Raw genomic sequence first — 26,986 nt, forward strand, 5'->3', positions numbered from 1 at the left:
GTGCCCCTCCCTCCGTGGTGTCCGCCGAATATGGCCCCCACCTCGGTTGGCGCGGTGCTGGGCGGCGCCGAACGTGTGCCTACTGCCCGGCAGTCTCCAGCCAGCGTGGGAAGCAACGCCCTCCTGCCACGACACCCCGGTGACGTCTGCCGCAAGGCGGACAGAGGGGAGAAGTCCGGCTGTGTGTGACCCGCCTGCGTGCGTGGCACACCAGCCGCTGGCAGCCGTGCATGTGCAGTGTGCTGTCAGGGCATGGAGAAGAATGCAATAAATAAAATAGACCCTAAAACTAGGTCCAAACTTTCCCCAGTGTGAATTATCTAAGGCCGCGCCTATCGCGGAATTAATCTTAAGGTATTATACTTAAGCATCCGCGCCTAACGCGGTCTCCCAATATTTAAGTAGTGGGCTTAACCCATGAATTAGAATAAGATTCAACTATTTAAGTGCGGTTAGAACCGTTTACTATATATTTTAACTTAAAATTTTCATTAAACTTGTAATACTCGATTTATATAGAGTCATGAATATTCTTTCCTAAATTTATACTTCTTAAAACTGTAACTAAGAATTATCTCGGAAAATAAAAATCTGTTCTTATCAGCTTAATATGGGCTGATATGGGCTGATTTCTGCACCGGGAAGCGGTCGCTTTTATTCTCCTGTTTCAGGTCCGCGACCTGAACAATGGAGCTTGTGGTGACGCTGCCGGCGGAGGTCTTCCGCTGCCGGATCTGCTTCGTCACCAAGGCTGCCGGGAGACCTACTTTTGGCGAGTACAAGGACCACTCGGCCCTTCTCCGCCACTATAGGAGGCTGCACGACCCGGAAACGGTTCCCGTTTTCGAGTGTCAGTTTTGCGGCCGACGCGACCCGCGGCTGAAGACGCTGCGGTTACACCAGCGGCTCTGCAATGCAGATTCCGCAACCCCCGGCGCTGCCAGTCGGGGGAGAGTGAGTATGGGACACGATGCCGTGTCTGGCTCTCTGGGGCACCCAGAGAGGTCAGCCGGCGGGAGGTCACAGGCGAGGGCCCCCGAAGCTAGTAGGACAGGCCCTTCGTCCTTAGTTAGTGCTGGGCGAAAGCCACAGGCGAAAGCGGCTCGGGAAGCTAGTACCATAGGCCGCCTAGCCTTAGATAATAGAGAGGGGCTATGGCCACAGCCCAGTCCGGTCCCCGAAGCTAGTAGGACAGACCGGCTGGACTTAGGTTTAACATACGCGGCGGTCCTGACCCGCAGCAGCGTGGTGGGCTCACAGGCTGCCTTGCCCTCACCCTGTGTGAGTGTGCAGGCGTCTGCGACGCCCAGGACGGCGGTGGTTGCCACCCCCGCGTCGTGTGTACTTTGTGTGCGCACGCCGAGGAGGTCTGGCATCCCCCTGCCGACACGCTCCGCGACGTCAACCGCGTCGCCACGAGTGCCGAGCGCAAGTTCGGGAGGTGAAGGCAGCACGCTGCCGACGCCTGCCGCCGAACGCGTCGCTCCGGCCAGAGGCGCAGTGTCCGGCATGGGCCGCGGCTCGCCGCCGCCCGCGCAGGCCATTGCGCCCAGTGGCGTACGCTGGCCACGTCGTGCGGCTGCCGCAGGCGCCTCCCGCCCGCCATCTGTCGGGAGCGTGGGTACCGGCCTGGGACTGCCGCCCGCATTCGCTACGCCGCCAACAGGTGGCTCTGCGGTGCGGGTGGGCAGTGGCAGGCAGGCTGCCTCGCTCGCCGCGACCGTTGGTGTTGTCATTCACGGCGCAGCCGCGCCGCCGGTTGACGCACCAAAGGCCGCGCGCCCGGCGGATGCACCGGATGGTGTGGTGCTTGTGCGGTCGCAGACGTACACGCGCCGCGTTTCCTCTGCCCTGCCGGCGGTTACGTCGAGTGACGCCCGTCACTCCGTCTCCGTTCAGGCAGGGAGTGCTACTAAACAAGCAGCCTCTGTTTCAGACAACGAGTGGCACGTAGTCACCCCAAGGAGGGACAGACGCCGTGCTGCAGGACGCAGACCACCGCCCCCGGACCGACGGCGCATCATACCGCCCAGTCCGCGTAACAGCGGTCCGGCGCGAGCCAACGCGCCTGGGCGGCCGGCGCGAGCTACACCTCGTGTATCTCGCGCCGGCGGCAGGGCGCGGGCGACCGCTGGGCTATCTGTTGGCGGCGCGGCGAACAACAGCCGCGGTGCGCCGGGCCCGAGCGCCAGGCCGGCGCGAGCTACACCTCGAGACGCCCGGCCGGCGCGGGCTACACCGGCCACCCCTACGACCACTGCGCCATCTGGTAGCGATCGTCGGGCACCCAGTCCGCGTAGCAGCGGCCCGGGGCGAGCCAGCGCGTCCGGTCGGCCGGCGCGGGCTACATCCCGTGTTTCTCGCGCCGGCGGCGGGCCGCTGGCGACCGCCGGGCCATCTGTTGGCGGCGCGGCGAACACCAGCCGCGGTGCGCCCGACCCGAGCGCCAGGCCGGCGCAAGCTACACCGGCCCCTGCTGCTACCGCTGCGCCACCTGTCACCAGCGCAGCGACCGAAAGCAGCACTGAGCGGCCCACGCCAGATGGCAGCACGGCACCACCACCGACGCAGACGACGGAGCGGCGCGACGTGAACGGAGGGACTGCAGCTGCGTCTCCGAGAACTGGCAGCAAGAGGAGGAGACGCCGACGCCGTAACAACCGGCCCAGTCCTAACCTTCCGCCGCAAAACTCCCGTCCTACACCGAACCCGACCAACCCTCCTGTACCCTCCGAACAGGGCGCAACTGAGGCAGCTCCGCCCCCCCCTCCCCCGGCCGACGCTCGGCTAACGGAGAGGCAGCGGCGCTGGCTGGCGGCCCTGGAGAGCGTCCACAACCAACCGTGGGGCGCATTCGTCGCGGTCGTCGAGGACTTCATCTCCGAGATAGCCGAGACGAAGCCACAACGCCAGGCAGCCGGAGGTCGACAGGATGGGCCACCAGCAGCAGCGCACCGCGGCCAGGGCCGCGCCGACGCTGCTGCCAATCCCCCTCCCCCTGCCCCTACACGCGGCCGCGGTGGGCGGCGCGGTGGACGTGGCGCACGGCGCGCGGCGGCCGCCGAGCGTCGGTACGACGCGAATGCAGCGTCTGAGATTCAGAAGCTGTACCGCGCGGACCGGCGCAAGGCGATGCAGCGCGTCCTTGGCGAGACGTCACCGTACTGCCAAATCGATGGCAGCGTGCTCACGGAGCACTTTAAAAAGATCTATGCTAAATCTGACTTCTGTCTTTCAGATGCACCAGCTGCTGTCCCGGACTTTGCCGCCACCACGCCTCCTGATGTCAGCGAGGAGGTCCTGCTGCCGATCACACCTTCAGAGGTGCAACAGCGGCTCCAGAAGGCGAGCAATACTGCTCCTGGGGCAGACGGAGTCACCTACTCGGACTTGCGACGTGAGGATCCTGGCTGCCATGTGCTAGCTAAGATCTTCTCGCGCTGCTGGAATGAGCGGAAGACTCCGGTGCAGTGGAAAATATCCACTACCGTCCTCATCCACAAGAAAGGGGACGTCTCGGACGTGACAAACTGGCGGCCTTTAGCATTGAGCTCTACCATCTCTAAGCTCTTTGCTGCAATCGTTGCGGACCGCACTTCTCTCTGGGCGGAGCGGTTGAACCTGCTCTCCCCAGAACAGAAGGGCTTCCGCACGTTTGAAGGCTGCTACGAGCACAACTTCATTGTGCAGACGGCAATTGATGATGCAAGGCGCAGGGGAGGCCAAGCATGCTTTGCTTGGCTTGATCTGGCGAATGCTTTCGGCTCAGTGCCTCACGCTCACCTCCTTGGAGTACTGAGCAGGATGGGACTACCAGAGCAATTGCACCATCTAATTGCCGACATGTATGATGGTTGCTCCACCCGCGTCCGTACATCTGACGGACTAACGGAGGAGATAGAGATCCAGGCAGGGGTCAAGCAGGGCTGTCCACTGTCGCCCATCGTCTTTAATCTCGCGCTCGAGCCGGTACTTCGCGCCGCAACCTCACTCAGAAATGAGTGTGGTATTCCGCTTAGCGGCGTCAGTGTGAGTGCACTGGCGTATGCGGACGATATCGTGCTTCTGGCGCGGGATTCAGAGGCGATGCAGACGCTCCTCAATGTTGTGGGCGAGGCGGCAACGTGGGCCGGGCTTACCTTCAAGCCGTCGAAGTGTGCCACGCTTCACATCCGCCGTCGGCAGACACTAGGCTCGGTATTCGCCCTGCAAGGGGGAGAACCAGCCGTGCTCGGTGCGGGTGACGCCTACCTCCATCTTGGCGTTCCCACCGGGTACAAAGTCACGCAGACGCCAACGGATGCGATCGCGGCAATTCGACGCGACTTGCAGCACCTGGACGCTTCCCTGCTGGCTCCCTGGCAGAAGATTGACGCTGTGCGTGTCTTTCTCCTCCCTAGGCTTGACTTTGTCATGCGGGGCGGAGCGGTACGCAAGGGGCCGCTATCTGCACTCGACAAGGCAGTGAAAGCGGCTGTCAAATCATGGCTGTTCCTCCCACAGCGTGCGTCCACCGAACAGCTGTACCTCGCGCTGGGAGAGGGAGGATGCGGCCTGACGCCGCTCGCGGACGCTGCGGACATCTCCACCATCGTCCATGGCTTCCGCATGCTGCACTGCGACGACGCCACCGTCCGCGACATCGCCTGGGCCACGCTATCTACGGCCGCGCACCGCCGACTGGGGAGGGAGCCGAGTCGTTCCGACTTGGCCACCTACCTTAGCGGCAGCACTGAGGGTGACCTCGCACGCGACGGAGGTGACATCCAGTCACTGTGGACGCGCGTCAGGAACGCCACAAGGCGCCTAGCGCCGCGTGGCGTCACCTGGCGCTGGAGTGAGCTGCTTTCTGAGTTGCAGGTGGAGGTCGGCGGCCAACCCGCCATCGCTGACGACGCGGAACACGGCGGCATCGGAGGGGTGACGCAGCCGGCCACGGAGGGGGCGGCGCCTGGGACTACACGACACCTCGATGATGGCGGCGTTGGACCGCAGCACGATGATGACAGCGTGGGACGCATCGTCAACACTGGCGTCGAGCATGTCCGGGTGGGAGGGGGCGCCAAACGTCTTCTCTCGCGGACGCTCCGCGAGTGTCTGAGGCAGCGCCTGCGCCACATCCTACTCAGGAAACCTGACCAGGGGAAGGTGTTCGAGTGTACCAGGGAGTCCACAGCGTCCAACCACTTCATAGCGGGAGGCAAATACACCCGCTTCGCAGACTGGCGCTTTATCCATCGCGCCAGGCTCGGAGTCGTGCCTCTGAACGGTTGTCGCCGCTTTGATGGGCGGGCAAACAACAACAAAGCCTGCCGACGCTGTGGCCACAACAACGAGACGCTCCCGCACGTGATCAACGCGTGCATGGTGCACTCAGCAGCCCTGCAGTATCGCCACAACGCGGTCCTCAACCGCCTCGCGACAGCAGTCGCTGGGCGGCCAAGGAGAGGAAACGCTGCTGTTCCTGACATCAGGATCAACCAAGCCGTCATAGGGGACAGCAGTGGGCTGCGTCCGGACCTCGTAATAACTGACGAGTCCGCTAAGACTGTGACCATCGTCGATGTGACAATCCCCTTCGAGAATAGGCGGATTGCGCTCGACAACGCTCGGCAACTGAAGAGGATAAAGTACGCCGACGTTGCGCGCGGATTAGCCGCTCGCGGCTATTCCGTCACTGTCGACGCCCTGGTTGTTGGCAGTCTGGGGGCGTGGGACCGCCAGAACGATGCAGTGCTTCGGCACCTAGGCATCGCTAGCCGCTACTGCCAACTGATGCGGCGGCTGATGGTGTCTGACACCATCAAGTGGTCCCGCGACATTTACGTGGAACACATTACTGGCCACCGCCAGTATGTGTCCCCCTAGACTGTGGCATGCTCTGACGTCAGGCTGCGAGACCCTCGAGACTGCAGTCGTCGGAGAACTTCGAGGTCGGTGCCTTCGTGACGTCGGCGTCGAGATTCTCCTCCACGACGCGGGACCTGCGGCGCTACACCATCTTCGCGCCGCACTGCAGCAGTGCCGAGTCAGTAGCAGTGCGTGCGGTGCTGCCTGGTGCCCCTCCCTCCGTGGTGTCCGCCGAATATGGCCCCCACCTCGGTTGGCGCGGTGCTAGGCGGCGCCAAACGTGTGCCTACTGCCCGGCAGTCTCCAGCCAGCGTGGGAAGCAACGCCCTCCTGCCACGACACCCCGGTGACGTCTGCCGCAAGGCGGACAGAGGGGAGAAGTCCGGCTGTGTGTGACCCGCCTGCGTGCGTGGCACACCAGCCGCTGGCAGCCGTGCATGTGCAGTGTGCTGTCAGGGCATGGAGAAGAATGTAATAAACAAAATAGATCCTAAACTAGCTCCAACCTTCCCCGTTCTGAAATTATCTAATGCCGCGCCTACCGCGGGATTAATCTTAAGGTAATATACTTAAGCATCCGCGCCTAACGCGGCCTTCCAATATTTAAGTAGTGGGCTTAACCCACGAATTAGAATAAGATTCAAATATTTAAGTGCGGTTAGAACCGTCTACTATATATTTAACTTAAACTTTCATTAAATTTGTAAAACTCGCTTTGTATAGAGTCATGAATATTCTTTCTTAAATTTATACTTCTTAAAACTGTAACTAAGAATTATCTCGGAAAATAAAAATCTGTTCTTATCAGCTTAATATCTGATACGTCCTGCATCGCAGGACCAGAATATTAAACTCATTTTTGGCTCATGACGGAGTGCTAGGGGCTTGCTCCACCTCTGTCGCGGGTTGGCCCGGCATTGCAGTACCGCCGGGATCGGCCCACCTAAAATTAATTAAAACACAGCCTGAAATGGGTTAATATTCTGCAGTGATCAGATATTCCGCTGGTAGCAAAACTTGTTGTAGTTGTCGATTTGCCCAGTAGTTAGCTGCTTACACACCACGATTTCTTGTAATTAATTTAACATTATCTTACGTAATTTATTTTTTTTTTTTTTTTTTTTTTTTTTTTTTTTTTTTTTTTTTTTTGCGGTTAGCTGGACCGCTCTTGCAGCCGCATTACACTAGGCTGGTTATTTATGTGGGCACAGAAGGGTGCCTTCGGATGCCTCGTTGGCGTCACATATGGTCTGGCCACAGATAATTTTAATTAAATTTTTTGGAGTTATATCCTTAGCTCCTCGCGAACGTCGTCGTCGCCGCCGCACGCACGCAGAATACGTGTGTACACACGTATGCAGTAGGCGGTGGACGATGTAAGCACTCGGCTAGGTGTAGCTCGCGCCGGCCTCGCGCCGGTGTAGCTCGCGCCGGCCTGGCGCTGCTGTGGGGCGGCCTCACGGCTTCTCCACTGCCCTGGCAGCCGGCGGCGTTCAAATGGGAGTCGCAGTTTACTGTTGGCCATGGAGGGTAGTACTGGGCTGTTGACGAGTGCTCTCGCGAATTGTCCTTCCTTCCGGCACTTGCTTTTGCGATGTTTTCGACGGTCGCCTGTCGCCATATCGGCCCGTACCACCGTGTGTCACTCCCACATGTGGAGCGCACACGCTGCAAGCATTTAGGCCCTTCGACTGCGCTTTTTCCTTATCGCTTCTCGGCCTTTTGGCTAAGAAGCACCCCGCGGTCGGAGCGGTCCGTTGTGCTCTGTAGCGGGTCGCGAGTCGCGTTTCGTGGTCGTTTCGTTTGTTCTTGGTTTTTCCAGCGTTGATATTTTTGCGGTGAATATGTCGAACCGGTCGAACAGTATTCAATGCGTATTCGACAGAGCAGCGAGACGGCCTACGGCCTTTGAAATACAGGAATGGATATTTGGTGATCTGAAAGTACCGGAAAATGACGTCGACACCTTTCAACTGGATTTTGTCTTATTCTCGTTATTCGTGACATTTCTCGACCAGGAGAAATACGAAAAGTATGGCCTGGCACTCGCGGGCGAGCATCCGTTCCGCTACTTCGATGGAACTGTCGGAACAGTGCATATAGTGCCATCTGGCTTTGGGATACGGACTGTGCGGGTATTTAACGTACCCCCTGAGTGTCCCAATGACGTTATCGGCCGTGTCCTGTCGCGGTATGGCACGGTGCTCAGCATCACGAATGAGAAGTGGGGCAGTGCCTACCGTTTCCAGGGCAACAGCGGCGTTCGTAGTGTCCGCATGGACCTCCGCCAGCACATCCCATCGTATATAAATGTTGCGAGTACCAGGGCCCCGGTCACCTGTATTGGGCAGCCGCAGACTTGCTCCCTTTGTCAATCGACGGAGCATCTCCGCGTGGACTGCCCGCGCCGGCGTCCTGTGCAACTGCCGCGGGAACGCACTGCTGGTACCAACCTTGTGCCTCTCCTCAGCGAGGTAGTGGCGGGCGCTGCCCCCCGTCCCGCTGAGCGAACTGACGTGTCGCCCCTGCCAGAAGCGGTGCAACTGGCACCCAGTGCACCGGTTGACAGACCCGTCCCGGACCAGGCGCCCGTTGTGGCGGTACCGCCGGCGGCGTCTGATGTGCCTGATATGGCGAGTGATGTGGTCGCTGTCGAACAGATGGAGGTCGTTCTTCCTACCCCGCCCCTCCCGGCAGATGACGCTAAGTCCCCCCGCCGTCGTCATCGACGCAAGAAGGCGAACCCGGACCAGCCGGCGGAGGAGGCGGACGGTTTCCGTCCCCCTGAGAGCGGCAGTGAGGCTGACTCTCAGGCCTCCTCGGTTTCCCGCTCTGTTTCCGCTGATCGCTCGGGCGGTATGCGGCAAACTGCTCGGCAACTAGAGGCTCTTATCAGTTCATCGCGAGATCGGGGAGCGATCCCTGCAAAACGGAAACCTGACCAGGGTAGCGACCAACCAATGCAGCGTACTCGTACCCTTTCACATCCTACTGTGTCCGACGCGTCCGCGCCGCCTGGCTCAGACTATCCTGCCGATGGGGGAGGCCTGAACTGGGCTGACGACGAGGGCGATGACATGCGTGATTGAGTGGGCCTTTCCCCACATGAGCTGCTTCGTATTTGTTTCTCCCATCCGGGGTGATTTCGCTGGGTTCCGGTGTGGATGTTTCCACACCTGCTTCCCTACGGCCGTGACCCTATCTGCCGTTGTCTCCTCTGTGTTGCTCTCCCATGCCTGCCTTTGACCGTCCGCCGGGAGCCCTCTCCCTTTTAACAGTCAACATTAACTCCATCTCCAACCCGGTCAAACTTCGATCTCTGAAGGACTTTCTCCGCCTTGGTGCGTTTGATGTGGTCTTTCTCCAGGAGGTTTGTGCCCCTTTTCTATCTGACCTGGTTGGTTATGAGGCACTGTATAACATCGACCCTGACGCCCGGCGGGGTACTGCTTTGCTCTACCGATCAGAATTCACTCCATCCCATGTTACCACGCTACCCAACGGTCGCGTCCTTGCATGTATCCTTCAAGATGTCCTTTTTCTAAATGTCTATGCTCCTTCAGGTGCTAACCACAGGCATGATAGAACAACACTTTTTCAGTCTGATCTCCCCCCTTTCTTAGCAGCTCGTCGCCCTATCGTCTTTGGCGGAGACTTCAACTGTGTGGTAGCCGGAGTTGACCAGGTCCCGACGCCTATGCGGTGTGAAGCGCTTGCTTCACTCCTTCGGGCGGCTGACCTTACTGACACGTGGCGCCACTTCCATCCCGCCTACACGCAATTTACCCACATCTATCCCACTGGAGCCAGCCGTATTGATCGTGTTTATGTCTCGGCTGATTTGACTCCCGCCCTTTGTGCCGTCCAAGTCATACCCGTGGCCTTTAGTGACCACTGTGCGTACTCGTGTTCCTTGCGTATCGCGGGTCCCGTCCCGGTTCCTCGTGGCACCTCTTGGAAGATGAATACCCTTCATCTATCCCTGCCCGAACTTCGTGCTCTCGTCACGAAAACGTGGCAGGATTGTCTCGTGGACACTTCCCGGGACCCTACCACGGTGGTTTGGTGGCTCCGCTGTGCGAAGCCCCGGCTGCGACGTGTTATCCGGCAATATAGTCGCGACGTCGCCCACTGGAAACGTAGCACGTTGGCCTTCTATCAGCAGTGTCTCACTGACGCCCTGACTCTTCCTGCTGACAGGTACGATCAGCTCCACATGCGCCTCAACAAAATTAAGGCGCAAATCCTTCGCTTCTCTCGGGAGAAAGCCGATGGTATGGTGGTGCGGTGTCGTTCTGCATCCCTGATTGAAGGCGAGGAGCCATCCATTTATCACCTTGCCTCTGAACGAACTCGTGCCAAGAAGAACACCATTCTGCGCCTTAAGACAGACGATGGTGCGCGTATCACGGACAACCGTGACGTCCTCCAACACCTGACGGACCATTTCACGCACCTCTTCCAGGATGTTGAGGTCGACGTCGCCGCCCAACGTGCACTTGTCAGTGGGGTGCCAACTTCTTTGGATCGTCATGACCGCGGCTCTTTAACCGAGCCCCTGACACTCGCTGACCTCACATCTGTCCTCCGTGCCTGTCCGGGACGCAAGTCACCTGGCCCCGACGGTCTCCCTTATGAGTTCTACCAACAATTTTGGGACCTGCTCGGCGACCGTTTCTGCAAAATGTGCGAGGAGATTTTTGCTGGATGCGACTTACCCGCCGACTTTTTATCTGGACGTATTGCCCTTATTCCAAAGGTGACTGGTCACTGTCGAGCTCAAGACCTGCGTCCTATCACTGTCCTTAACACTGACTATAAGTTGGTGGCACGATGCGTGGCCTCTCGTCTCAAACAGGCGATGACTAAGGTTCTTTGCCCCACTCAATCCTGTGGCGTTTCGCGTCGGAACATCTTCACCGCCGCTTCCCTGTACCGCGATGTTGTCTTCCTCACCGCTGACACTCGCACTCCGGCTGCCATTCTTTCCTTGGACTTCGCCGGTGCCTTTGACAGGGTCTCGCACCCTTACCTGCTGGGCGTTATGTCGCGGATGGGTTTTGGAGAGCGCTTCATACGCATCATCCGGCACTTCTTGGATGGGGCGAATTCCACTATCGTGGTGAACGGTTGCCGGTCGCGCCCCATTCCCATCAGGCGGTCAGTTCGACAGGGGTGTCCCTTGTCGATGTATTTGTTTGCCTTAGCGCTGGACCCCTTGCTGCGTGACATTGGCCGGTTGGTCGACGGTGTCGCTCTCCCAGGCGTCACCTTCCGCTGTGCAGCCTACGCCGATGACGTTGGTGTGTTCGTTGCTAACGCCAGGGACATCGATTCCGTTCGCCGCGTTCTCGACGTTTATGAACGGGCCTCCGGTGCTCAGTTAAATCCCAACAAGACCGTGTTGCTTCCGCTAGGGCCACGATCATTGACCGTCGAACGCCCCTGGTACCGAGTTGTGGGGGAACAGCGTATCTTGGGTCTTGAGGTGACTGCCTGTCCGCAGCGTATGTTAACCCTCACGTGGCGGCGGCTTCTCACACGCATCAGGGGCCTTTGCGTGAGCCACGCTGATCGACGGCTCGACCTCCATCAACGCATCCAGCTGATTAATGGTTATCTCCTCTCACGGGCATGGTATGTCGCCCAACTCCTTACGCTGCCGAAGCAGATCGGCCGAGCCATCTCGCAAGCAGTATACTGGCTCTTGTGGCGGCATGCGCTGTTCAAGGTTGATGCGCTGACCTGTACGTTGCCGAAGGCCGATGGCGGCCTCGGCCTCATTGACTTTTCCCGGAAATGTGCGGCCCTTCTGATACACCGTGTCACCGCTTTGCGCGAAGCCGACCCCGGTGGGACTACAGCGGTCCTCTTCGACCGTTATCGTCCACACTCGGCGCGTGCACCGGTCTGTTTGACACATATTCCGTTCCGGCTGACGACGGTCAGAGACTATTACTTCCACCGCAGTTATGTCCTCACAGTGGCCAATGACAAGGCACGCACGTCGAAGCGCCTTTACCAGGCACTCCGAGGCCAGCCCACGCCACATAAATTAGAGGACAGACGACCGTCGGTCATCTGGCGCCAAGTTTGGGCTAATATTAACAACTCAGCCCTTCCCACGGCAGTTTCGGCGCTATGGTACCGTGTAGTCAACAATTTAATCCCCACTAACCATCGCCTGGCGGCCATCCGCCTACGACCCTCGGCTGCTTGCGGCCGCTGTGGTGACGTTGACACCAGGGAGCATCGCCTCCTCTGCCCCCACGTCACAGAAGTGTGGGCCCTTGCACGTGTGCTCATAGCGCTGATCGGTGGGACGACGCCAGCAAATGTGTCCACCGACTGGTTCCTTACACCTGATCTTCAAACACAACCCCGACCAAGACGTAACGCAATGGTGTGGCTCTTGGGCCACACCATTTTCACGATCTACGACCTTTCCCTCGCCGATGCTGTCTCTTTCATGGACTACCTGTGGAGCCAGCATCGCGTGGCGGAATCTGCTCGAAACTATACGACCACTTTTGCCCGGTATTTGAAAGTTGCAATGATCCATGGATATCAAACAGTGTTCCAGGTTGCCTAGGGCGCCTTGTCCAGGCATTGCCTAGGATTGCCCCTGGTTTTTTTTTGCACCAATCTCTGACTTGACTCACCCCAGATTCGCAATTGGAACAATTATTGCAAAAACTTTATTGGAAAAATAGGAATCACGCAATCAATCTTAGAAGCTTATTCTTTAGTTAATTCTCTAGGCGATGGGATTATCTCGCCAGTTTCATTTTCACTTGTGTGTGCTGCCGTCCCTGTTTTTAATTTCCTTTCATTTCTATCTTTCTTTCTTTCTTCCTTTTTGGTTCTCAACTCACTATTTCCTCACACCTGCAGCACGAGGTGTCTTTCTGAATCAAGTGTCGTCGCCCACTGCGGCATAGCAGAGTATGCCCCTCGCTTTTAATTTCGTTCCTGGCAACAAGTCTTGCTACTCAATGCACCCTGTGCGTGCTGCGTCGACACTCTAGACAATAAAAAAAAAAAACAAAAAAAACAAAAAAAAAAAAAAAAAAAAACAAACAAACAAAAAAATAAAAAAAAAAAAAAAAAGCAAAAAAAAAAAAAAAAAGTGTAGTATCTGATACGTCCTGCATCGCAGGACCAGAATATTAAACTCATTTTTGGCTCATGACGGAGTGCTAGGGGCTTGCTCCACCTCTGTCGCGGGTTGGCCCGGCATTGCAGTACCGCCGGGATCGGCCCACCTAAAATTAATTAAAACACAGCCTGAAATGGGTTAATATTCTGCAGTGATCAGATATTCCGCTGGTAGCAAAACTTGTTGTAGTTGTCGATTTGCCCAGTAGTTAGCTGCTTACACACCACGATTTCTTGTAATTAATTTAACATTATCTTACGTAATTTATTTATTTTTTTTTTTTTTTTTTTTTTTTTTTTTTTTTTTTTTTTTTTTGCGGTTAGCTGGACCGCTCTTGCAGCCGCATTACACTAGGCTGGTTATTTATGTGGGCACAGAAGGGTGCCTTCGGATGCCTCGTTGGCGTCACATATGGTCTGGCCACAGATAATTTTAATTACATTTTTTGGAGTTATATCCTTAGCTCCTCGCGAACGTCGTCGTCGCCGCCGCACGCACGCAGAATACGTGTGTACACACGTATGCAGTAGGCGGTGGACGATGTAAGCACTCGGCTAGGTGTAGCTCGCGCCGGCCTCGCGCCGGTGTAGCTCGCGCCGGCCTGGCGCTGCTGTGGGGCGGCCTCACGGCTTCTCCACTGCCCTGGCAGCCGGCGGCGTTCAAATGGGAGTCGCAGTTTACTGTTCGCCATGGAGGGTAGTACTGGGCTGTTGACGAGTGCTCTCGCGAATTGTCCTTCCTTCCGGCACTTGCTTTTGCGATGTTTTCGACGGTCGCCTGTTGCCATATCGGCCCGTACCACCGTGTGTCACTCCCACATGTGGAGCGCACACGCTGCAAGCATTTAGGCCCTTCGACTGCGGTTTTTCCTTATCGCTTCTCGGCCTTTTGGCTAAGAAGCACCCCGCGGTCGGAGCGGTCCGTTGTGCTCTGTAGCGGGTCGCGAGTCGCGTTTCGTGGTCGTTTCGTTTGTTCTTGGTTTTTCCAGCGTTGATATTTTTGCGGTGAATATGTCGAACCGGTCGAACAGTATTCAATGCGTATTCGACAGAGCAGCGAGACGGCCTACGGCCTTTGAAATACAGGAATGGATATTTGGTGATCTGAAAGTACCGGAAAATGACGTCGACACCTTTCAACTGGATTTTGTCTTATTCTCGTTATTCGTGAAATTTCTCGACCAGGAGAAATACGAAAAGTATGGCCTGGCACTCGCGGGCGAACATCCGTTCCGCTACTTCGATGGAACTGTCGGAACAGTGCATATTGTGCCATCTGGCTTTGGGATACGGACTGTGCGGGTATTTAACGTACCCCCTGAGTGTCCCAATGACGTAATCGGCCGTGTCCTGTCGCGGTATGGCACGGTGCTCAGCATCACGAATGAGAAGTGGGGAAGTGCCTACCGTTTCCAGGGCAACAGCGGCGTTCGAAGTGTCCGCATGGACCTCCGCCAGCACATCCCGTCGTACATAAATGTTGCGAGTACCAGGGCCCAGATCACCTATATTGGGCTACCGCAGACTTGCTCCCTTTGTCAATCGACGGAGCATCTCCGCGTGGACTGCCCGCGCCGGCGTCCTGTACAACTGCCGCGGGAACGCACTGCTGGTACCGACCTTGTGCCTCTCCTCAGCGAGGTAGTGGCGGGCGCTGCCCACCGTCCCGCTGAGCGAACTGACGTGTCGCCCCCGCCAGAAGCAGTGCAACCGGCACCCAGTGCACCGGTTGACGGACCCGTCCCGGACCAGACGCCCGTTGTGGCGGTACCGCCGGCGGCGTCTGATGTGCCTGCTATGGCGAGTGATGTGGTCGCTGTCGAACAGATGGAGGTCGTTCTTCCTACCCCGCCCCTCCCGGCAGATGACGCTAAGTCCCCCCGCCGTCGTCATCGGCGCAAGAAGGCGAACCCGGACCAGCCGGCGGAGGAGGCGGACGGTTTACGTCCCCCTGAGAGCGGCAGTGAGGCTGACTCTCAGGCCTCCTCAGTTTCCCGCTCTGTTTCCGCTGACCGCTCGGGCGGTATGCGGCAAACTGCTCGGCAACTAGAGGCTCTTATCAGTTCCTCGAGAGATCGTGGAGCGATCCCTGCAAAACGGAAACATGACCAGGGTAGCGACCAGCCAATGCAGCGTACTCGTACCCTTTCACATCCTACTGTGTCCGACGCGTCTGCGCCGCCTGGCTCAGACTATCCTGCCGATGGGGGAGGCCTGAACTGGGCTGACGACGAGGGCGATGACATGCGTGATTGAGTGGGGCTTTCCCCACATGAGCTGCTTCGTATTTGTTTCTCACGTCCGGGGTGATATCGCTGGGTTCTGGTGTGGATATTTCCACACCTGCTTCCCTACGGCCGTGACCCTATCTGCCGTTGTCTCCTCTGTGTTGCTCTCCCATGCCTGCCTTTGACCGTCCGCCGGGAGCCCTCTCCCTTTTAACGATCAATATCAACTCCATCTCCAACCCGGTCAAACTTCGATCTCTAAAGGACTTTCTCCGCCTTGGTGCGTTTGATGTGGTCTTTCTCCAGGAGGTTTGTGCCCCTTTTCTATCTGACCTTGCTGGTTATGAGGCACTGTATAACATCGACCCTGACGCCCGGCGGGGTACTGCTTTGCTCTGCCGCTCAGAGTTTACTCCATCCCACGTTACCACGCTACCCAACGGTCGCGTTCTTGCATGTATCCTTCAAGATGTCCTTTTTCTAAATGTCTATGCTCCTTCCGGTGCTAACCACAGGCATGACAGAACAACACTTTTTCAGTCTGATCTCCCCCCTTTCTTAGCAGCTCGTCGCCCTATCGTCTTTGGCGGAGACTTCAACTGTGTGGTTGCCGAAGTTGATCAGGTCCCGACGCCTATGCGGTGTGAAGCGCTCGCTTCGCTCCTTCGGGCGGCTGACCTTACTGACACGTGGCGCCACTTCCATCCCGCCTACACGCAATTTACCCACATCTATCCCACTGGAGCCAGCCGTATTGATCGTGTTTATGTCTCGGCTGATTTGACTCCCGCCCTTTGTGCCGTCCAAGTCATACCCGTGGCCTTTAGTGACCACTGTGCGTACTCGTGTTCCTTGCGTATCGCGGGTCCTGCCCCGGTTCCTCGTGGCACCTCTTGGAAGATGAATACCCTTCATCTGTCCCAGCCCGAACTTCGTGCTCTTGTCACGAAAACGTGGCAGGATTGTCTCGTGGACACTTCCCGGTACCCTACCACGGTGGTTTGGTGGCTCCGCTGTGCGAAGCCCCGGCTGCGACGTGTTATCCGGCAATATGGTCGCGACGTCGCCCACTGGAAACGTAGCACGTTGGCTTTCTATCAGCAGTGTCTCACTGACGCCCTGACTCTTCCTGCTGATAGGTACGATCAGCTCCGCATGCGCCTCAACAAAATTAAAGCGCAAATCCTTCGCTTCTCTCGGGAGAAAGCCGACGGTATGATGGTGCGGTGTCGTTCTGCATCCCTGATTGACGGCGAGGAGCCATCCCTTTATCACCTTGCCTCTGAACGAACTCGTGCCAAGAAGAACACCATTCTGCGCCTTAAGACAGACGATGGTGCGCGTATCACGGACAACCGTGACGTCCTCCAACACCTGACGGACCATTTCACACACCTCTTCCAGGATGTTGAGGTCGACGTCGCCGCCCAACGTGTACTTGTCAGTGGGGTGCCTACTTCTTTGGATCGTCATGACCGCGGCTCTTTAACCGAGCCCCTGACACTCGCTGACCTCACGTCTGTCCTCCGTGCCTGTCCGGGACGCAAGTCACCTGGCCCTGACGGTCTCCCTTATGAGTTCTACCAACAATTTTGGGACCTGCTCGGCGACCGTTTCTGCAAAATGTGCGAGGAGATTTTTGCTGGATGCGACTTACCCGCCGACTTTTTATCTGGACGTATTGCCCTTATTCCAAAGGTGACTGGTCACTGTCGAGCTCAAGACCTGCGTCCTATCACTGTCCTTAACACTGACTATAAGTTGGTGGCACGATGCGTGGCCTCTCGTCTCAAACAGGCAATGACTAAGGTACTTTGCCCCACTCAATCCTGTGGCGTTTCGCGTCGGAACATCTTCACCGCCGCTTCCCTGTACCGCGATGTTGTCTTCCTCACCGCTGACACTCGCACCCCGGCTGCCATTCTTTCCTTGGACTTCGCCGGTGCTTTTGACAGGGTCTCGCACCCTTACCTGCTGGGCGTTATGTCGCGGATGGGTTTTGGGGAGCGCTTCATACGCATCATCCGGCATTTCTTGGATGGGGCGAATTCCACTATCGTGGTGAACGGTTGTCGGTCGCGCCCCATTCCCATCAGACGGTCAGTTCGACAGGGGTGTCCCTTGTCGATGTATTTGTTTGCCTTAGCGCTGGACCCCTTGCTGCGTGACATAGGCCGGTTGGTCGACGGTGTCGCTCTCCCAGGCGTCACCTTCCGCTGTGCGGCCTACGCCGATGACGTTGGTGTGTTCGTTGCTAACGCCAGGGACATCGATTCCGTTCGCCGCGTTCTCGACGTTTATGAACGGGCCTCCGGTGCTCAGTTAAATCCCAACAAGACCGTGTTGCTTCCGCTAGGGCCACGATCATTGACCGTCGAACGCCCCTGGTACCGAATTGTGGGGGAACAGCGTATATTGGGTCTTGAGGTGACTGCCTGTCCGCAGCGTATGTTAACCCTCACGTGGCGGCGGCTTCTCACACGCATCAGGGGACTTTGCGTGAGCCACGCTGATCGGCGGCTCGACCTCCATCAACGCATCCAGCTGATTCATGGTTATCTCCTCTCACGAGCATGGTATGTCGCCCAACTCCTTACACTGCCGAAGCAGATCGGCCGAGCCATCTCACAAGCAGTATATTGGCTCTTGTGGCGGCATGCGCTATTCAAGGTTGATGCGCTGACCTGTACACTGCCGAAGGTCGATGGCGGCCTCGGCCTCATTGACTTTTCCCGGAAATGTGCGGCCCTTCTGATTCACCGTGTCGCCGCTTTGCGCGACGCCGACCCCGGTGGGACTACAGCGGTCCTCTTCGACCGTTATCGTCCACACTCGGCGCGTGCACCGGTCTGTTTGACGCATATTCCTTTCCGGCTGACGACGGTCAGAGACTATTACTTCCACCGCAGTTATGTCCTCACAGTGGCCACTGACAAGGCAAGAACGTCGAAGCGCCTTTACCAGGCACTCCGAGGCCAGCCCACGCCACATAAATTAGAGGACAGACGACCGTCGGTCATCTGGCACCAAGTTTGGGCTAATATTAACAACCCAGCCCTTCCCACGGCAGTTTCGGCGCTTTGGTACCGTGTCGTCAACAATTTAATCCCCACTAACCATCGCCTGGCGGCCATCCGCCTACGGCCCTCGGCTGCTTGCGGCCGCTGTGGTGACGTCGACACCAGGGAGCATCGCCTCCTCTGCCCCCACGTCACAGAAGTGTGGGCCCTTGCACGTGTGCTCATAGCGCTGATAGGTGGGACGACACCAGCAAATGTGTCCACAGACTGGTTCATTACCCCTGATCTTCAAACACAACCCCGACCAAGACGTAACGCAATGGTGTGGCTCTTGGGCCACACCATTTTCACGATCTACGACCTTTCCCTCACCGATGCTGTCTCTTTCATGGACTACCTGTGGAGCCAGCATCGCGTGGCGGAGTCTGCTCGAAACTATACGACCACTTTCGCCCGGTTTTTGAAAGTTGCAATGATCCATGGATGTCAAACGGTGTTCCAGGTTGCCTAGGGCACCTTATCCAGGCATTGCCTGGGCTTGCCCCTGGTTCTTTGCACCAATCCTTGACTTGACTCACCTCGGATTCGCAATTGGAACAATTATTGCAAAAACTTTATTGGAAAAATAGGAATCACGCCATCAATCTTAGAAGCTTATTTCTTCGTTAATTCTCTGGGCGATGGGATTATCTCGCCCGTTTCATTTTCACCTGTGTGTGCTGCCGTCCCTGTTTTTAATTTCCTTTCATTTCTATCTTTCTTTCTTTCTCCCTTTTGGTTCTCAAATCACTATTTCTTCACACCTGCAGAGCGAGGTGTCTTTCTGCGTCAAGTGTCGTCGCCCATTGCGGCATAGCAGAGTATGCCCCTTGCTTTTAATTTCGTTCCTGGCAACAAGTCTTGCTACTCAATGCACCCTGTTGTACGTGCTGCGTCGACACTCATACAACAAAGTGTAGTATTATTTAACATAAAAAAAAAAAAAAGTGTAGTATCTGTTCTTATCAGCTTAATATGGGCTGATATGGGCTGATTTCTGCACCGGGAAGCGGTCGCTTTTATTCTCCTGTTTCAGGTCCGCGACCTGAACAATGGAGCTTGTGGTGACGCTGCCGGCGGAGGTCTTCCGCTGCCGGATCTGCTTCGTCACCAAGGCTGCCGGGAGACCAACTTTTGGGGAGTACAAGGACCACTCGGCCCTTCTCCGCCACTACAGGAGGCTGCACGACCCGGAAACGGTTCCCGTTTTCGAGTGTCAGTTTTGCGGCCGACGCGACCCGCGGCTGAAGACGCTGCGGCTACACCAGCGGCTCTGCAATGCAGATTCCGCAACCCCCGGCGCTGCCAGTCGGGGGAGAGTGAGTATGGGACACGATGCCGTGTCTGGCTCTCTGGGGCACCCAGAGAGGTCAGCCGGCGGGAGGTCACAGGCGAGGGCCCCCGAAGCTAGTAGGACAGGCCCTTCGTCCTTAGTTAGTGCTGGGCGAAAGCCACAGGCGAAAGCGGCTCGGGAAGCTAGTACCATAGGCCGCCTAGCCTTAGATAATAGAGAGGGGCTATGGCCACAGCCCAGTCCGGTCCCCGAAGCTAGTAGGACAGACCGGCTGGACTTAGGATTAACTTACGCGGCGGTCCTGACCCGCAGCAGCGTGGTGGGCTCACAGGCTGCCTTGCCCTCACCCTGTGTGAGTGTGCAGGCGTCTGCGACGCCCAGGACGGCGGTGGTTGCCACCCCCGCGTCGTGTATACTCTGTGTGCGCACGCCGAGGAGGTCTGGCATCCCCCTGCCGACACGCTCCGCGACGTCAACCGCGTCGCCACGAGTGCCGAGCGCAAGTTCGGGAGGTGAAGGCAGCACGCTGCCGACGCCTGCCGCCGAACGCGTCGCTCCGGCCAGAGGCGCTGTGTCCGGCATGGGCCGCGGCTCGCCGCCGCCCGCGCCGGCCACTGCGCCCAGTGGCGTACGCTGGCCACGTCGTGCGGCTGCCGCAGGCGCCTCCCGCCCGCCATCTGTCGGGAGCGTGGGTACTGGCCTGGGACTGCCGCCCGCATTCGCTACGCCGCCAACAGGTGGCTCTGCGGTGCGGGTGGGCAGTGGCAGGCAGACTGCCTCGCTCGCCGCGACCGTTGGTGTTGTCATTCACGGCGCAGCCGCGCCGCCGGTTGACGCACCAAAGGCCGCGCGCCCGGCGGATGCACCGGATGGTGTGGTGCTTGTGCGGTCGCAGACGTACACGCGCCGCGTTTCCTCTGCCCTGCCGGCGGTTACGTCGAGTGACGCCCGTCACTCCGTCTCCGCTCAGGCAGGGAGTGCTATCAACTCAAAAGCTCCTGTTGCAGATCATGAGTGGCACGTAGTCACCCCAAGGAGGGACAGACGCCGTGCTGCAGGACGCAGACCACCGCCCCCGGACCGACGGCGCATCATACCGCCCAGTCCGCGTAACAGCGGCTCGGCGCGAGCCAACGCGCCTGGGCGGCCGGCGCGAGCTACACCTCGTGTATCTCGCGCCGGCGGCAGGGCGCGGGCGACCGCTGGGCCATCTGTTGGCGGCGCGGCGAACAACAGCCGCAGTGCGCTGGGCCCGAGCGCCAGGCCGGCGCGAGCTACACCTCGAGACGCCCGGCCGGCGCGGGCTACACCGGCCACCCCTACGACCACTGCGCCATCTGGTAGCGATCGTCGGGCACCCAGTCCGCGTAACAGCGGTCCGGGGCGAGCCGGCGCGTCCGGTCAGCCGGCGCGAGCTACACCCCGTGTCTCTCGCGCCGGCGGCGGGCCGCTGGCGACCGCCGGGCCATCTGTTGGCGGCGCGGCGAACACCAGCCGCGGTGCGCCCGACCCGAGCGCCAGGCCGGCGCAAGCTACACCGGCCCCTGCTGCTACCGCTGCGCCACCTGTCACCAGCGCGGCGATCGAGAGCAGCACTGAGCGGCCCACGCCAGATGGCAGCACGGCACCACCACCGACGCAGACGACGGAGCGGCGCGACGTGAACGGAGGGACTGCAGCTGCGTCTCCGAGAACTGGCAGCAAGAAGAGGAGACGCCGACGCCGTAACAACCGGCCCAGTCCCAACCTCCCACCGCAAGGCTCCCGTCCTACACCAGACCTGACAGGCCCCCCTGTACCCTCCGAACAGGGCGCAACTGAGGCAGCTCCGCCCCCCCCTCCCCCGGCCGACACTCGGCTAACGGAGAGGCAGCGGCGCTGGCTGGCGGCCCTGGAGAGCGTCCACAACCAACCGTGGGACGCATTCGTCGCGGTCGTCGAGGACTTCATCTCCGAGATCGCCGAGACGAAGCCACAACGCCAGGCAGCCGGAGGTCGACAGGATGGGCCACCAGCAGCAGCGCACCGCGGCCAGGGCCGCGCCGACGCTGCTGCCAATCCCCCTCCCCCTGCCCCTACACGCGGCCGCGGTGGGCGGCGCGGTGGACGTGGCGCACGGCGCGCGGCGGCCGCCGAGCGTCGGTACGACGCGAATGCAGCGTCTGAAATTCAGAAGCTGTACCGCGCGGACCGGCGCAAGGCGATGCAGCGCGTCCTTGGAGAGACGTCGCCGTACTGCCAAATCGATGGCAACGTGCTCACGGAGCACTTTAAGGTAATATATTCTAAATCCGACTTTTCCGTTACAGATGCACCAGCTGCTGTCCCGGACTTTGCCGCCACCACGCCTCCTGATGTCAGCGAGGAGGTCCTGCTGCCGATCACACCTTCAGAGGTGCAACAGCGGCTCCAGAAGGCGAGCAATACTGCTCCTGGGGCAGACGGAGTCACCTACTCGGACTTGCGACGTGAGGATCCTGGCTGCCATGTGCTAGCTAAGATCTTCTCGCGCTGCTGGAATGAGCGGAAGACTCCGGTGCAGTGGAAAATATCCACTACCGTCCTCATCCACAAGAAAGGGGACGTCTCGGACGTGACAAACTGGCGGCCTTTAGCATTGAGCTCTACCATCTCTAAGCTCTTTGCTGCAATCGTTGCGGACCGCACTTCTCTCTGGGCGGAGCGGTTGAACCTGCTCTCCCCAGAACAGAAGGGCTTCCGCACGTTTGAAGGCTGCTACGAGCACAACTTCATTGTGCAGACGGCAATTGACGATGCAAGGCGCAGGGGAGGCCAAGCATGCTTTGCTTGGCTTGATCTGGCGAATGCTTTTGGTTCAGTGCCTCACGCTCACCTCCTTGGAGTACTGAGCAGGATGGGACTACCAGAGCAACTGCACCATCTAATTGCCGACATGTACGATGGTTGCTCCACCCGCGTCCGTACATCTGACGGACTAACGGAGGAGATAGAGATCCAGGCAGGGGTCAAGCAGGGCTGTCCACTGTCGCCCATCGTCTTTAATCTCGCGCTCGAGCCGGTACTTCGCGCCGCAACCTCACTCAGAAATGAGTGTGGTATTCCGCTTAGCGGCGTCAGTGTGAGTGCACTGGCATATGCGGACGATATCGTGCTTCTGGCGCGGGATTCAGAGGCGATGCAGACGCTCCTCAATGTTGTGGGTGAGGCGGCGACGTGGGCCGGGCTTACCTTCAAGCCGTCGAAGTGTGCCACGCTTCACATCCGCCGTCGGCAGACACTAGGCTCGGTATTCGCCCTGCAAGGGGGAGAACCAGCCGTGCTCGGTGCGGGTGACGCCTACCTCCATCTTGGCGTTCCCACCGGGTACAAAGTCACGCAGACGCCAACGGATGCGATCGCGGCAATTCGACGCGACTTGCAGCACCTGGACGCTTCCCTGCTGGCTCCCTGGCAGAAGATTGACGCTGTGCGTGTCTTTCTCCTCCCTAGGCTTGACTTTGTCATGCGGGGCGGAGCGGTACGCAAGGGGCCGCTATCTGCACTCGACAAGGCAGTGAAAGCGGCTGTCAAATCATGGCTGTTCCTCCCACAGCGTGCGTCCACCGAACAGCTGTACCTCGCGCTGGGAGAGGGAGGATGCGGCCTGACGCCGCTCGCGGACGCTGCGGACATCTCGACGATCGTCCACGGCTTCCGCATGCTGCACTGCGACGACGCCACCGTCCGCGACATCGCCTGGGCCACACTAACTACGGCCGCGCGCCGCCGACTGGGGAGGGAGCCGAGTCGTTCCGACTTGGCCACCTACCTTAGCGGCAGCACTGAGGGTGACCTCGCACGCGACGGAGGTGACATCCAGTCACTGTGGACGCGCGTCAGGAACGCCACAAGGCGCCTAGCGCCGCGTGGCGTCACCTGGCGCTGGAGTGAACTGCTTTGTGAGTTGCAGGTGGAGGTCGGCGGCCAACCCGCCATCGCTGACGACGCGGAACACGGCGGCATCGGAGGGGTGACGCAGCCGGCCACGGAGGGGGCGGCGCCTGGGACTACACGACACCTCGATGATGGCGGCGATGGACCGCAGCACGATGATGACAGCGTGGGACGCACCGCCACCACTGGCGTCGAGCATGTCCGGGTGGGAGGGGGCGCCAAACGTCTTCTCTCACGGACGCTCCGCGAGTGTCTGAGGCAGCGCCTGCGCCACATCCTACTCAGGAAACCTGACCAGGGGAAGGTGTTCGAGTGTACCAGGGAGTCCACAGCGTCCAACCACTTCATAGCGGGAGGCAAATACACCCGCTTCGCAGACTGGCGCTTTATCCATCGCGCAAGGCTCGGAGTCGTGCCTCTGAACGGTTGTCGCCGCTTTGATGGGCGGGCAAACAACAACAAAGCCTGCCGACGCTGTGGCCACAACAACGAGACGCTCCCGCACGTGATCAACGCGTGCATGGTGCACTCAGCAGCCCTGCAGTATCGCCACAACGCGGTCCTCAACCGCCTCGCGACAGCAGTCGCTGGGCGGCCAAGGAGAGGAAACGCTGCTGTTCCTGACATCAGGATCAACCAAGCCGTCATAGGGGACAGCAGTGGGCTGCGTCCGGACCTCGTAATAACTGACGAGGCCGCTAAGACTGTGACCATCGTCGATGTGACAATCCCCTTCGAGAATAGGCGGATTGCGCTCGACAACGCTCGGCAACTGAAGAGGATAAAGTACGCCGACGTTGCGCGCGGATTAGCCGCTCGCGGCTATTCCGTCACTGTCGACGCCCTGGTTGTTGGCAGTCTGGGGGCGTGGGACCGCCAGAACGATGCAGTGCTTCGGCACCTAGGCATCGCTAGCCGCTACTGCCAACTGATGCGGCGGCTGATGGTGTCTGACACCATCAAGTGGTCCCGCGACATTTACGTGGAACACATTACTGGCCACCGCCAGTATGTGTCCCCCTAGACTGTGGCATGCTCTGACGTCAGGCTGCGAGACCCTCGAGACTGCAGTCGTCGGAGAACTTCGAGGTCGGTGCCTTCGTGACGTCGGCGTCGAGATTCTCCTCCACGACGCGGGACCTGCGGCGCTACACCATCTTCGCGCCGCACTGCAGCAGTGCCGAGTCAGTAGCGGTGCGTGCGGTGCTGCCTGGTGCCCCTCCCTCCGTGGTGTCCGCCGAATATGGCCCCCACCTCGGTTGGCGCGGTGCTAGGCGGCGCCAAACGTGTGCCTACTGCCCGGCAGTCTCCAGCCAGCGTGGGAAGCAACGCCCTCCTGCCACGACACCCCGGTGACGTCTGCCGCAAGGCGGACAGAGGGGAGAAGTCCGGCTGTGTGTGACCCGCCTGCGTGCGTGGCACACCAGCCGCTGGCAGCCGTGCATGTGCAGTGTGCTGTCAGGGCATGGAGAAGAATGTAATAAACAAAATAGATCCTAAACTAGCTCCATCCTTCCCCGTTCTGAAATTATCTAAGGCCGCGCCTACCGCAGGATTAATCTTAAGGTAATATACTTAAGCATCCGCGCCTAACGCGGCCTTCCAATATTTAAGTAGTGGGCTTAACCCACGAGTTAGAATAAGGTTCAATTACTTAAGTGCGGTTAGAACCGTTTTTCTAAATTTTATTTTATCTAAACTTAACAAATTTGTAAAACTCGCATTGTATAGAGTCATGAATATTTTTTTCTTAAATTTATACTTCTTAAAACTGTAACTAAGAATTATCTCGGAAAATAAAAATCTGTTCTTATCAGCTTAATATCTGATACGTCCTGCATCGCAGGACCAGAATATTAAACTCATTTTTGGCTCATGACGGAGTGCTAGGGGCTTGCTCCACCTCTGTCGCGGGTTGGCCCGGCATTGCAGTACCGCCGGGATCGGCCCACCTAAAATTAATTAAAACACAGCCTGAAATGGGTTAATATTCTGCAGTGATCAGATATTCCGCTGGTAGCAAAACTTGTTGTAGTTGTCGATTTGCCCAGTAGTTAGCTGCTTACACACCACGATTTCTTGTAATTAATTTAACATTATCTTACGTAATTTATTTATTTATTTTTTTTTTTTTTTTTTTTTTTTTTTTTTTTTGCGGTTAGCTGGACCGCTCTTGCAGCCGCATTACACTAGGCTGGTTATTTATGTGGGCACAGAAGGGTGCCTTCGGATGCCTCGTTGGCGTCACATATGGTCTGGCCACAGATAATTTTAATTACATTTTTTGGAGTTATATCCTTAGCTCCTCGCGAACGTCGTCGTCGCCGCCGCACGCACGCAGAATACGTGTGTACACACGTATGCAGTAGGCGGTGGACGATGTAAGCACTCGGCTAGGTGTAGCTCGCGCCGGTGTAGCTCGCGCCGGCCTGGCGCTGCTGTGGGGCGGCCTCACGGCTTCTCCACTGCCCTGGCAGCCGGCGGCGTTCAAATGGGAGTCGCAGTTTACTGTTCGCCATGGAGGGTAGTACTGGGCTGTTGACGAGTGCTCTCGCGAATTGTCCTTCCTTCCGGCACTTGCTTTTGCGATGTTTTCGACGGTCGCCTGTTGCCATATCGGCCCGTACCACCGTGTGTCACTCCCACATGTGGAGCGCACACGCTGCAAGCATTTAGGCCCTTCGACTGCGGTTTTTCCTTATCGCTTCTCGGCCTTTTGGCTAAGATCAAAGTGTAGTATCTGTTCTTATCAGCTTAATATCTGATACGTCCTGCATCGCAGGACCAGAATATTAAACTCATTTTTGGCTCATGACGGAGTGCTAGGGGCTTGCTCCACCTCTGTCGCGGGTTGGCCCGGCATTGCAGTACCGCCGGGATCGGCCCACCTAAAATTAATTAAAACATAGCCTGAAATGGGTTAACATTCTGCAGTTATCAGATATTCCGCTGGTAGCAAAACTTGTTGTAGTTGTCGATTTGCCCAGTAGTTAGCTGCGTACACACCACGATTTCTTGTAATTAATTTAACATTATCTTACGAAGTTTATTTATTTATTTATTTATTTTTTTTTTTTTTTTTTTTTTTTTTTCGCGGTTAGCCGGAACGCTCTTGCAGCCGCATTACACTAGGCTGGTAATTTATGTGGGCACAGAAGGGTGCCTTCGGATGCCTCGTTGGCGTCACATATGGTCCGGCCACAGATAATTTTAATTACATTTTTTGGAGTTATATCCTTAGCTCCTCGCGAACGTCGTCGTCGCCGCCGCACGCACGCAGAATACGTGTGTACACACGTATGCAGTAGGCGGTGGACGATGTAAGCACTCGGCTAGGTGTAGCTCGCGCCGGCCTCGCGCCGGTGTAGCTCGCGCCGGCCTGGCGCTGCTGTGGGGCGGCCTCACGGCTTCTCCACTGCCCTGGCAGCCGGCGGCGTTCAAATGGGAGTCGCAGTTTACTGTTCGCCATGGAGGGTAGTACT

At 58.0% G+C, this 26,986-nt stretch overlaps 2 protein-coding genes, 3 non-coding genes and 1 pseudogene across 5 annotated transcripts; all 6 read left to right on the top strand.

The window, feature by feature from the left end:
* The first annotated feature begins 30 nt into the window (after positions 1 to 30).
* On the top strand, positions 31 to 6,200 carry LOC126478985 (uncharacterized). The gene is made up of 3 exons (XM_050103749.1): positions 31 to 181; positions 3,239 to 5,790; positions 5,892 to 6,200. Exons 1-3 carry the CDS (start codon positions 31 to 33, stop codon positions 6,198 to 6,200), a joined length of 3,012 nt encoding a protein of 1,003 aa, XP_049959706.1.
* A 399-nt stretch (positions 6,201 to 6,599) lies between these two features.
* On the top strand, positions 6,600 to 6,798 carry LOC126423279 (U2 spliceosomal RNA). Its single transcript, XR_007576136.1, has one exon. It is a non-coding gene; the product is annotated as a U2 spliceosomal RNA (small nuclear RNA).
* Positions 6,799 to 12,957: 6,159 nt separating this feature from the next.
* LOC126423788 (U2 spliceosomal RNA) lies at positions 12,958 to 13,120 on the top strand (annotated as a pseudogene).
* Positions 13,121 to 21,792: 8,672 nt separating this feature from the next.
* Positions 21,793 to 24,528, top strand: LOC126479145 (uncharacterized). The gene has a single exon (XM_050103764.1). The coding sequence runs from the start codon at positions 21,793 to 21,795 to the stop codon at positions 24,526 to 24,528; it is 2,736 nt and encodes a 911-aa protein (XP_049959721.1).
* A 734-nt stretch (positions 24,529 to 25,262) lies between these two features.
* Positions 25,263 to 25,461, top strand: LOC126423467 (U2 spliceosomal RNA). The gene has a single exon (XR_007576151.1). It is a non-coding gene; the product is annotated as a U2 spliceosomal RNA (small nuclear RNA).
* A 743-nt stretch (positions 25,462 to 26,204) lies between these two features.
* Positions 26,205 to 26,397, top strand: LOC126420808 (U2 spliceosomal RNA). Its single transcript, XR_007576097.1, has one exon. It is a non-coding gene; the product is annotated as a U2 spliceosomal RNA (small nuclear RNA).
* The last annotated feature ends 589 nt before the right edge of the window (positions 26,398 to 26,986 follow it).

Source organism: Schistocerca serialis, chromosome 1 (genome assembly GCF_023864345.2).
Source record: "Schistocerca serialis cubense isolate TAMUIC-IGC-003099 chromosome 1, iqSchSeri2.2, whole genome shotgun sequence".
In the NCBI taxonomy this organism is placed as follows: domain Eukaryota; kingdom Metazoa; phylum Arthropoda; class Insecta; order Orthoptera; family Acrididae; genus Schistocerca; species Schistocerca serialis.

Coding starts and splice junctions, on each gene's coding strand:
- LOC126479145 (XM_050103764.1), top strand. CDS start 21,793: ATGCAGCGCGTCCTTGGAGAGACGTCGCCGTACTGCCAAATCGATGGC.
- LOC126478985 (XM_050103749.1), top strand. CDS start 31: ATGGCCCCCACCTCGGTTGGCGCGGTGCTGGGCGGCGCCGAACGTGTG. Junction 182..3,238: donor CAGAGGGGAGAAGTCCGGCT/GTGTGTGACCCG, acceptor TCTGTCTTTCAG/ATGCACCAGCTGCTGTCCCG. Junction 5,791..5,891: donor AACTGATGCGGCGGCTGATG/GTGTCTGACACC, acceptor CTCTGACGTCAG/GCTGCGAGACCCTCGAGACT.